We start from the raw sequence: 12,269 nt of genomic DNA on the forward strand, positions 1-12,269 counted from the left end.
ATCGTTCCTAATGATTTGTTTCAGTGCTTAGCAGTGAGGAGAACAAGGCAGAGTTGCTTAACCCTAATACCTTTGTAAATACTCTTATTTCAAACCATCTGGTCAGAGGCAGATACTGGGAATGTTGGGCTGAGGATCAAAAGAGCCAGAAGAGGAAGAGAGCGGGAGAAAAAAAAACCAGAAAGGCATTGCAATTCAAAGCAGAGCTCCAGCCTCTTATGGGGAATCAGGATTGACATGTGTCCAAATCAGATATAAAGAGTTCAAGAGAATTTGTTGTTGGGAAAACATCCCCCCACTTTGTGTAAGTCTTGATACTTTTATTTTGCCTTTTTTCCCCAGTTGATTTGTTTCTCCTTGTGCTCCTTTGTATGTTAAAGGGTATTGTGTCTCTTTAGGGAAGCATCCGCAAGAGCTGCTTAGTTCAAATCTGGTTTAGTAGCTCAGCCAGACGGCTCTAAAGGGCTACACAGAAATCCAATTGCAGACATAATGGGATTTTAAAACAAAACGAAGCTCCTCATGCAGAGAGCGAAAGGGAAGAGCAGCGGAGATGCAGCATGTTAGGAACGCAATATCATACAGTGGACATAAAAAAAACAAAAAAACAGGATGTGCGTATGTGGTGTATCAAACAAAAGCTTTATCATGAATGGATGTGGATTCTCAAAAAGACAAACAAATAAACTGAATGGCAATAGAAAAGAGGGCTGAAACATTTCCTTCAGCTATAAAAGCACTCAAGAGTTCAGCTCTTTGTTCAATTGTGCCCGGGGTTCAGGGTTTCATATTGCCATTTCTGTGTCTTGAAATATTCAGTGAGAGAGAAAAATAGAGGAGCAGAGCGACAGAAAATCGGGGTATTTGTAGAGAGAGAAAGAGAGGGGGAAAAAAGGAAAGAGCTTCAGTAGTGAAAAGAAGGTCACGCGATGAATCGGATACCAGACTCAAGAGATGGAGCAGCAGCTAATAAGCACATAAATAAAAAATATGCACACACAAACACTTGAATTTTTAATTCTTCATTGGAAAACAAACGCAGATAATAGAGGCTTTCCAACTGTGAAAAGAGAAATCTGACAGAGTGACAGGTTAAGAAGATCGATGAGAAGATCACCCTTTTCAGATTATTTTGTATCGACAATGTATATTTACACTGAATATTTCTGTGTCTTTGTGATAATTAACACATAGTAACAAACAAAAGCACACATTCTGAATGGAAATATTGTCACACACTGTAAACAAAGACGTGTATCATCCCCTCAGAGTCTTTTTGGCATAGAAATACTATCACATTCATTTTTTTATTATTTTGTTCCGTTTTATCCCACAAAGCGCGCACACGCTTTATCTCCAAGTCAGTTTGTAATCATTATTTTGTATTCCCTCACTGAGTATTATTCAGTTTTTAAGAAAATCTTAAATACTATGTTTAAAATTAACCCTCAGAGGCGCTTTCTCTCTTTAAAATTAATTAAATTCAAAGCAGATGCAACACTATAACACACCCTTGTGGAAATAAAAAGTGTTTTGTGTGTTTTTTTTAAATGTAAGCTGTGATTTAAGAGCATGAATGCTTAGGTGGAAGTGTACAAACTGCGTGCCTCTTCCCTTCAGTGCTCATTCAGGCAAAGTCAGAAAGTCTATTTGGCATCTCTTATTATGTGGACACTTTTTCAAATGGCTACTTTATAAAATAAGTGCAGTTTGTTTGATGAAGGGTGAGCAAGTTTGCAAAAAAAGTGCGACAATACAAGAGGACTGTGGTATAATGTGCATGTGTTGATACAGTTATAGCTCGCAAATCAAAAACACCTCTGATGCATGAACACATTCAAGTACAGCTCAGGAATAAAAAATAATAAAAAACTGACAAATATTTCCTCTTCAGTAGCAATACTGGAGTCATCAAATTATCAAAACCATGTTGGAACAATTTTAAATTCTATAAGTCCAGGGATTTTAATCCATTAGAAGTCAATCCGTTTAACAATTCCTACTCCTGTCAGGTGAAGTGAGTCTTTAAAAGCAGACACTAAAACTTATTTAAAGCATCAGTTTCCCCCCCACCATCATTTCTTTAAAATGTCCTCTGTGCTTGTAGAGTTCAGATGAAAAGTGCTCAAAGTTATTAAAAGACAAAAATAGGAATTGGGGTCTTCTGACTTGAATGAATTATTGTTGTCCGGCAGCCCAAAATAAACACATTTCCTATTGGACATCCACACAGGATGATTAATGGCCTCGTAGATTATTTCTCGTCCACTAGGCCAGCCATAAACAGTAATCAGGACACGCCGAGCTTTCCCCTTGAGCTTCATCCTCAGAGCTTCAAAGAGACTGTTGCAGTTCTGCGTGTATTTCCACAGAATCAAAGTGTGAAGTAAACACGTTCCTACTGTTCTCAAAAATGTCATGGAGCATTTAACCTCCCACATCCAGCAGGCCTACCTGAGCCACACCGACGATAATGTTTCCTCCCTCATCTCCAGCCAGGGTTGCTTCATCAGAACATGTGCACCACTTTGGATGCAATCCTAAAGATTTGTGGGCCGGACAGAGGAGAAAAACTAAACACGCCATGATCCAAAGGCTCATATTCCAGCAAGATGTCTTCTCAAACCACTGTAAGGAAAATCATATCAAACAGAAATCAAACAGGTAAGTTTTTTGTTTCTTATAAAAGGCCTTTACACACCGTATGCATGAAATGCATGCAAATATCTTGTGCATTAAAAATAATTTGTATGTATTCTTAATGCAGTCGTCACATTAGTTGCAGAATTGGCAAGATGAATATCTGGCGCTTTTTTTTTTTCAGTTCAAGCTCATTTTTTTGCACGCACACAAACACATCTGACCAATCACAGCGTCTTCCTGATTAGAAAATTGTTAATAGAACACACAGAAATATCAAAGACCAGGAGGAGGAAGAGATAGAAAGAGGAGCGGCAGGGGAGCAGAAAGAGAAGGAGAGGGACAAATTGCATTTTTTTAAGGACAAATATTCGCAAAATTGCAACGCTTTTGCATCCGAAAAATGTCCAATTTCGTGTTTACTGTATTTAATTACTATTGTCAAGGTAGGGCTCATTTTAAATACTTAATATATTGTTTTGTGGTTTAATTTATAAACATTCATACTCATTTTAAATTGATAAAATAATATAATAATAATAATTGATAAATCTTGACCTGAAATTTAACTAGTAAAAACTACAATATTTGCCTCAAAATGTAGTGGAGTAGAAGTATAAAGTTACATATGTGGAAATACTCAAGTAAAGTACAAGTACCTCAAAATTGTGCTCAAGTTACTTGAGTAAATATACTGAATAGACCCCATCAACCAATCAGAGCAATGCAGAGCATGTCTGAGTGACATGGGTAAGTTGGAGCGCTGCTTGGTCTGTTTTCAAGCAGAAAAAACATGTTGCCTAGTCACAAACTTTCTTGTATTACAGGTAAACAGTTTGTTAAAAAGGCTTTCTGCAGACACAGAATCTTGATTCATATTTGATCAGCGTTGTCTAGTTTGACAGTTTGACCTGAGTTTCATGAGTTGCGCTGGACATCAGTCACACTATCAAACCCGCCTTGTATTAGATAAACATATGTGACAGGCCTGTTCAGGATCTGAGCAGCTGGAAATCTATCTGATGGGAGAGACACCAGACTCTTCTGTCAGAGGAAATAAAACATGAGCTCGGCAGATTCATGATGTGGAAAATAACCACTAGAGCACCAAATGTGGATTAATCTGAAAAGATGAAAATAATCTACAACACATGCACTGTTTATTCTAGTAAACAGTAAGTGAGTTTGCTAAAAAAAACTATAGTGCACAGCTGTTTTAAAATGTTTTTTTGGTGATGAAACTATATATCTATGATTGGTGCTGAGAGAAAGAGCAGGGGAGTTGAAAAGGCAAGAAGAAAATGGACGCTGTTGGTTTTGCTTTTTTCATGGGTTTCCAGAAAAAGATAAACTGATGCCAGCCTTAAACCGTAAAGTGTACAACATAAATAAAGTACCACTCTCAGAAGGATGGCGGGATGCTCCGTGCTTCTCTGGGACGTAGTGATGAGCGTAGCTCCGCCTGCGACAGTCCTGCCTCCACCAGCAACTGCACAAGAAAGAACTCAAGCACTCAAAATCCTTAAAATCTGCATCAAGTTCATCACTTCAAAAACTCACTGGCCTCATACTGATTTTATAGAACATAAAGAAAGGCCATAAAATTTGACTTAATTTGACATGACATCAGACTCACTTCACACCTTCAAAAATGAACTCTAAACCCACCTTTTCAAAATAGCTTACAAAACCTGAACTCATAATGTCTCATCTGTTTAGTTTTTGTTTTCTCTGCATTTTGTGTTTGTGTGTGTCTCGATTCTGTTATGTTAAGTGACTTTGAGTACCTTTAAAGCGCTATAAAAATCTAATGCATTATTATTATTATTTATTATTATTACTTACTGTAAAAGGGTACACAACACCATGATGAGAACACACCCGATCACACACAACACCAGCACCGTGGCGACGGTCTGCTGTCTGTGATTAGTTGCTACGACAGCGAGCAGGTCTGCATGCTCGCACCTCATCCCGACGAAGCCTGGATGACACCTGCAGCAAGGACGCACAATCAAATCAGGTGTGCATGAGATTAAAAGTCAAATAAATAAAAACCATGCTTGAAATTTTTTTTTTTTTAACAATTTCCTGGAGGTTAATGACACGAATGATTTTTCCCTTATTCTTACTTCTATGGGTTATTTACAATCTTGTAGGGCATTTTTAAAATTATATTTATAATATTGTTCCTTTTTGTTAAAGACAATAGAGTTGTTGCAAAAAATAAATGTTTAATTAAAAAAAGTTAATAGATTTTACACGTTGCTCAAATCACAATTTTGTTGGCTGTCAGAAGAAGTCCCAAATCAAGTATTTTCAAAATCATGTTGATGTGAAGTACCTGAGAAATAATTAGGAGTTTACTTTTCCAGTAGATTAAAAATAAAAAGACAAAAAGATCAGACATAGGTGAAAAAAACCAAAGGGAACAGTTTCACTCAGCAAAAATGCAAATTAACTCCATAAATGTCTAGACATGCATTATATCTATTTATGATATTAATCTGTCACTATTTACAGTCACTTGGTTGTATCAAAGACTAAATATATTACAATTATTTAAAAAGTATTGAATTTTTTTTAACCTTCCATGGGTATTTATTCTTTATTTATTTATCTGCAGCTTCTCCAGAAACACAGAGAAGGTTGCTGCCCCAAATAGCTTCAGATGTAAAGATTTCAGTCATGTTTCTTTTGAAGTATGACATCATTGTGCTCCAACATCATTGTGCTCCAACATCAAAGTGTGTTAAATCGCTACAAAACAAAAAAATGACCAAAGCAACTTTACAGTACAGTTTCTCAGATTTCAGTCAGCTGCTTTGTTTAAACTATCAGCTCTCTGGTCCAAAAATCATAAGTCATATTAGATTTAAAACAGTACAAACTTACACACATGCAGGCGTCTCCTCTAATATCAGGAAGCGACATGTTCCGTGGAAGCAGAAATGGCGGTGAGAGTCCGGACAGTCGTCAAAATGAGAGCGAACAGCTGCTGCCACAAACTCTGTGAGGTTATAAGACAAGATATTGTGCCATTTTCAGATTCATGTCGATTTTTTAAACCCCATCAACCTCTAATATTTCCTACTGAAAGCATGTACTTGACTGCATATGTGAAAGTATCGTAAACTTTGATGTGCATCCAGTTCAGTGCATCTCTCTCTCATCAGCACCATTGTGCAGAGTCCCTCTCTCTGCCTACCCTTCATTTCCACATGCATACTGTTCCTCATTAGGCTATATGCCTTTTTTTCTATTTATGTAACTAAATAAGCAAAAAATATTCAGTGCCACCACCATCCCCCCTCCAGTGCGTTGGTCAAGTAGTAGCCCAGTCACTGGGATCTGATAATAAAAAAGTACTTTTAAACAAGCTTCATCAGTTCTGTGAAACAAAAGCAATATTTTATGACATAGCAGGATGTGGTGATGTTGTTACAAAAAAAACTGTCTTTAAATAAAAAGGAATCATCTGGTATTTTCTTAAACGAGAAAATGTCACAACTAGAACTAGTTCTTCCGACTTTGGTGTGTTTATGAGCTAAGTCGTAAGTCGAAAGAAGATTGTATTTTGATGTTCAAAGCATTTAAACAACATGTAGATCACTGTTTGTAGTATTTGCATGACACTGAAGAGCAAAAGAAACAGATAAGGCGAGCACTGAAATATAATTGGATAACTAATTTTTCCTTTAGTCTGACAGCACATAAATGTAACACAAATGCCCCGTCTTGCATTGTTGCTGAAGGTGAAAAACGACTCCCTTGGCCCATTTTACACCTTTTCACCAAGTTTCATGAAAACCAAAGACCAATCTTGCTTACAAACAGACAAAGTAAAAGCAGTGAAATATAACCTCGTTGGCGTAGTTAATAACATAAAGCATGTCTTGAAACTAGGGTTGTCAAAAGTATCGATACTCAAAAAAGTATCGATACTAAAACATTGTATCCGGATACAATAATCACTTTCAAAAGTATCGAGTATCTGAAGCTTGTTATCATAGTTGCAGTTTATTGTTGCACAACTGTTTTTTATTATAAATATTTAACCTGTGGTTCTGTTAATTTTATGTTTATGTTGCATTTTTCTTGTTAATAAAAATATTTCTGTTAAATTTTGGGGTCTTTGTTTTTATCATTGTGGTATCGAAAATGGTATCGAGTATCGAATATTTTCCTGAGTAGCTATATATGTAATGAACAATTAGTTTTAACTGAATATAAGTAAAATCTGGCAGTTTCTCTGTGCTCTTGCTGGTTTCACAAGCTCTAAAACGTGTGACACAATCTGCTAATACTTAGGTGGGTTACATACAACAACAGTGCAGTTGCATGACACGACAACTGCAACACCTTTAAGAACTATCATGCATCAGCGTATGAAATCTACCAGAAAATTACAATATCAAATGTAGGCTAATCCGAAGTGCATTTTGTCCGAATGCACAACATGATACAGGTAAATATCAAAAAATCTAAAAATAACCTAAGCCTGCAGAGACCTGAAACAACAGCATGTACTAAATCCTAAAGCTGACACCCACGCCACCAACAGTCGACTGAAGCCTTTTGTTACCAGTTGCGTGTGGATTTGTGGTGGCTTACATCTCTCAGTGTACCTGGAAGGGACAATTAGAGTCAAGAAAAGTCCTGGTGAGACATTGCAAACAAAAGTCTCTGTCCATCAACCCACATTAGGACTCATGAGAGAGCACATCCCTGCAGGCACATCTCTTTCGCAGTAATTAAAGCCTTTAAAACAGCTTTTTCTTCTCCTCCATCTATCTCGGTTTCCACTGTGACAAAACAACGGGACAAAAATATCTGATTAAATGAACACCTAGACAAAACAGGCCATTTCTTCCACGTAAGCTGTACAGTCAGAGAAATTCCTACATAACTGACTCAGACAAAAGTCAGTGTTCCCAGAGCAGCACAAACAGATGCACAGTGTTGCATTCAGGGTGGGAAGCAGGACGAGCATGCAGACAGATAGCTGCATTACAGCCTCCGTCACACACTCCATTCCAACGGTAAATGGGCTTTTGGATTGCAGCCTACATGTATTGTCTCCTTCTTTCAGACTCTGTGAAAGCCCTCTGTTGTCCCTGAGGCATCTGCCTACCAAACCCTCTCCCTTTCCATGTGATTTTGGCAGTCGGACGAGAGCAACATTGAGACACAAACTGGCCTTTAGGGCGTAAAAGGTGCCTTCCAGAGCATAATTTAATACTGTAGGTGCAGTTTTTGTGAGATTATTGAACATTCTGCTCAGATATTTTGCTCATAATCTTTAATTTACTACAATCTCTGCCCTCACTCACGCTAAGAGGATCAATTATCAGCGAGCGCCACACTGTCTGCATGTGTTGATGCACTTCAGCTCAATGGAAAGCTTTACAGTGTTGAGGACTCCTGCTGTGGAGGCCGCCATGCAGCGGGAGGGATCAGGGCTGCAACAAGGACACATTTTATCTCAAATACAACAATCTATTTTCCTGGTGAAAGCGTGACAACGAGCCAAACGTTCCCCTGCATTTTCACATGGCATGAGTGTGCTGAGACTCACTTTTCACTGGAGGGATGTTAGTTGTTGTAGTCGGTGTAACAGTTGTGGTAGTTGTGCTGCTGGTGGTGGTGGTGGTGGTGGTTGAGGTGTTAGGAGCAGCAGTGGAGTTTTTATCAATGGGAATGCTCACTTCAATAATTGTCGAACTAGTCGGTTCTGCATCAAATGCAAAGACGGAACCTGCAGAGAGGAAAATAAACAGGTGTTATTGCCAACTTTTTCAATAATCAGTTAAGCAATAACTGCAAAAAAAAGCAGGAAATGCGGTTATAATTCTGTTGAATATGAGGATTTCCCATTTTTTCTGTTTTATATCGAATTTAACTGAATATGCGCATCTTTGACTGACAAAACAAGACATTTAAAGACATTACCCTGGACTCTAAGAAACTGGGATGTATATTTTCAGACATGTTATAGAACAAACAATTCATCGATAATGCCCTTGTCAACATAAAATATGGTCTTCATGTGAGAAAATAAATACATAAAACAAATCATCAGATTTAGATGACTTACTGCACAAGTGTTAAGAACTTTTGGTAATATAAAATACCTTTTCTTTCTGAAATGTCTCGACAATGAGTTTGAACTTTTGCTCCCATTTAGACATGATCGTGCTGAGACTTACTTGTAACTATTGGGATGTTAGTTGTTGTAGTAGGTGCAGCCGTTGTGGAGCTTCTGCTGCTGGTTGCTGCAGAGCTGCTTGTTGAGGTGTTCGGAGCAGTGGTGGAGTTTGGATCGATGGATATACTCGCTTCAATAATCGTCGAATTGCTCGGCCCTGCTCCAAATGTGAAGAAGGAACCTACAGAGAGGAAATAAATCACTGCAGGAATGACAAAAATACAAGATGTTCACTGTAAACGTACCACTGAGTACCACAGACATACTAAAAGTACCTATGGGAATGTAAAAAAAATAGATCACTGTATCGTGATAGTCTTCCAACATAAGGAAAAGCAGGTGTCACATATCCTGCTGAACAACCTGAGGGTGAGTCCCAGTAACCTGCCTCTGTGTGCTGCTGATACCGTCATGTGACTCGTTCTTCAATGTGATATCGATGCTTCATTGAGTAACTGCTACCCAACAATAGTAACAGGGTCAAGCATTAAAAGGATGAGACCAAAGCACTATAAATACATACAGCAGGTCCTGTGAAGACACGCGATCTCAAGTACAGACTGAAACCAGCTCTCAACACAGGGGAGGCTGGTGTGTTGTAAAAATAAATAAATAAATAAATAGATAACAAATGTGATTAATTTTCCTCCTTTTTTCTAAGCATAAAAATAAATGTATGGCACTAAAATTAAATGAAATAACACTTATACTATTAATAATCAGTGACAGCTTAGAGGATCATTAAGACGGCAAAATACAGCAAAGAAGATGAATATGGAGTACCATATATGTTTATATATATATATATATGTATATATATATATATATATATATATATATGTTGTATGTTTTTTGTTTTTGTTTTTAATATTTTGATATTATTGTTGTGGTTGTTATTGCAAGTCATAAAGTGATCAAGTGAATTAATATTAAATAATATAATTAAATAGGGCACAGTACACTGGCACTTTTAACATTTTTTTTTGTAGTGTAGAAGACATGCACACAAAAAAAAGCTGATTTTCCTGAAAAACTAGCTACTCACCGCTTATGAGGAAAATAGTGTCCCAGAAAATCCGAGTCATCATGTCGAGTTGTGGTCTAAACTACCGCAAGTTGACCAGCAGCTTCTCCTGAATTCGGGCGGGTGTTAAGAAACCACATTAGTCATTAGTGTTGCAGCAGCAGCGGCCATCAGCACAGAAAACATTTAATCCAGAGATCCCAGCGCAGACCTGCCGACTGATGAAGTTCACACACATTTGATCGACTGTCGTAGAGAGGTAACTGAGGTCGAGTTTCTTCCTTTTTTTTTTTTTTTTTTTTAATCTATTTTTCTTTTAAATCCAAAAGCAACGAGAGTGAGCAGCAGGATGTCAGAGCGTTTAACTTCACTGTGTTCAATTGAGGAAACTCGTGTAATCCTGTCAGAGGCTGACCAATTAGAGACAGGGAGGGAGGGGCTGCCAGCTCATTATGTCCTCAATATCGTATTATATTCTTCTTTGGTTTATATTGTGTTTATGATCTGCGTCTTCGTACGCATCTGATTGTTTGAAAACATTTTAAGAGTAATTTAATATGAAAAAGGTGTGTCTTGTTCATTTTTTTAATTATTTATGTATTATTATTATTATTATTATTATTTCATGTGTGCCATTTGCGAGACATAATGCAAGGCACTCATATATTTGAAATAAATAATATTCAAAATAAAAAATAACATTGTAGCAAACGTGTGCAGTATTTTAGATAACTCAATAGTACTGGCAAAATTAAGAAAAAGTAATTTAAGATAAAGTATAACCGCATGACTATATTGTTAGTAAAATTATTATTATTATTATTATTATTATTATTATTATTACTATTATTATTGTTACCACTTTGCCTATTATTTAATATATATTTAAGTGGTGTATTGTAGATTTATCTTTATGGCAAAGTTGTTGTTATATTATATTAAAAAAACTGACTGAACAGAAAAGAAATTCTAATTTCCTTTCATAACTGGGGTTTTATTTTAAATTTTTATACACATTTTTAATCAAGAAAAATATATTGTTTACAAATAACATTTTTTTTTGGTTTTGTGTTGACTCTCGTCAAGTATCAGGTCATTTATCCAAGTCGAGGCTGTAGGTTGAATTTTTTTTATATATATTTATATATATATATATATATATTATATTTTGTATATCCACTCCACAAATAATCCTTCTCTGAGGAAGAATTGCTGCAAAGGCAAAAACCTGTTTTATTTTATTTTATTTTATTTTATTTTATTTTATTTTATTTTATTTTATTTTATTTTATTTTATTTTATTTTTCAATAATATATCCTCCCATTGAATGTCTTTGTCAAATGCCTCAGATACATTCTGAGAATACATGGGGTCTGTAAATTAATAAAACTTTTATTTTCACAAATGTACTTATTACGCTCAGCTGTGAGGCCTAATAATAGCTTTGTTGGTCCATCTGTTCAGTCATCTGTCCAACAGTTTTTGGTCCAGAGTGAAATATTTCAACGACTGGCCAGAGTCCCGTGAAATCTGGTGCATTAATGGAATTTAAATGATGTGTTTGGTGATTCTCCGGCCTTTTGTCACTAGTTTCCACTCAGATTTTTTATCAGGTTCAAGAAGATTTGCAGACTTCAGATAAACTCATTGGGAAACACAAATTGTGTTAACAAAGCTAAAATGTTTTTCATTCTAAGAGTGCCAACATGTGTCTCCTTACCCTCTTTTATCTGAGGCCTCGTGAGCTCCACTGCTGCAGAGGAGAAGTAGCTAAAGCATGTTTTAACACTCAGCTTACAATAATGTGATGCAGCAACCAGTAAAACTTGTTTTCTTCTGCAAAAAGGCAAAAGGTGAATCATCTTAAGTTCAAAATGTTTAATGATGAAGAAGCCTTTTCAATTCCAATCAGTTCACAATCAAACTAACATTTTGTCACACTAATTACAGCTTTTGTTAAGTTAATTGTTTTTTTGGAATGAGTTTCTGATGTTGAGATGAACAACATGAACAGAACAGAGTGAGAAACATTTCAAACCAGCTCCATCTGCTGGACATTAACAAGCAAACATTTCCTTCAGTTCCTTTTCAGATATATTTTCTTTACAGACATAGATTGGTGCATCATGTGTTTTGTGGAGGGTCAATAGGGCATGTAATACATCTGCCTGTACCTGAAGAGCAGCATTTTAAATACAATAATAATGCATTTTTTATTTATCTTTTTTATCTTTTTAAAGAGAGGGGAAAAAGCTAGAACTTGACTGAATTAGAAAACAAAAACTTGATTGTAACTTTAGCTTTTATTAATTTGAACATGTCTAATGAAATGATTGCTTAAAAGAAGAGGGGACACCTGCACACTGTTTTCACTTCCTTAATAAAAAGACAGGAAA

General features: G+C 36.3%; 1 protein-coding gene across 1 annotated transcript; it reads right to left on the reverse strand.

Moving 5' to 3' along the window:
• Positions 1-1,754: 1,754 nt before the first annotated feature.
• Positions 1,755-10,222, reverse strand: tgfa (transforming growth factor, alpha). Its single transcript, XM_059328523.1, has 8 exons — positions 10,084-10,222; positions 9,894-9,981; positions 8,850-9,029; positions 8,219-8,398; positions 5,536-5,650; positions 4,486-4,635; positions 4,038-4,129; positions 1,755-2,628 (listed from the first exon to the last, which is right to left on the reverse strand). Exons 2-8 carry the CDS (start codon positions 9,934-9,936, stop codon positions 2,621-2,623), a joined length of 768 nt encoding a protein of 255 aa, XP_059184506.1. The 5' UTR covers positions 9,937-9,981; positions 10,084-10,222; the 3' UTR covers positions 1,755-2,620.
• Between the last annotated feature and the right edge of the window lie 2,047 nt (positions 10,223-12,269).

This window comes from Centropristis striata, chromosome 3, assembly GCF_030273125.1.
Source record: "Centropristis striata isolate RG_2023a ecotype Rhode Island chromosome 3, C.striata_1.0, whole genome shotgun sequence".
Classification (NCBI taxonomy): domain Eukaryota; kingdom Metazoa; phylum Chordata; class Actinopteri; order Perciformes; family Serranidae; genus Centropristis; species Centropristis striata.

Coding starts and splice junctions, on each gene's coding strand:
- tgfa (XM_059328523.1), bottom strand. CDS start 9,936: ATGATGACTCGGATTTTCTGGGACACTATTTTCCTCATAAGCG. Junction 5,651..8,218: donor TAACATCCCTCCAGTGAAAA/GTGAGTCTCAGC, acceptor ATAACCTCACAG/AGTTTGTGGCAGCAGCTGTT. Junction 4,130..4,485: donor GTGTTGTGTACCCTTTTACA/GTAAGTAATAAT, acceptor TTTCTTGTGCAG/TTGCTGGTGGAGGCAGGACT.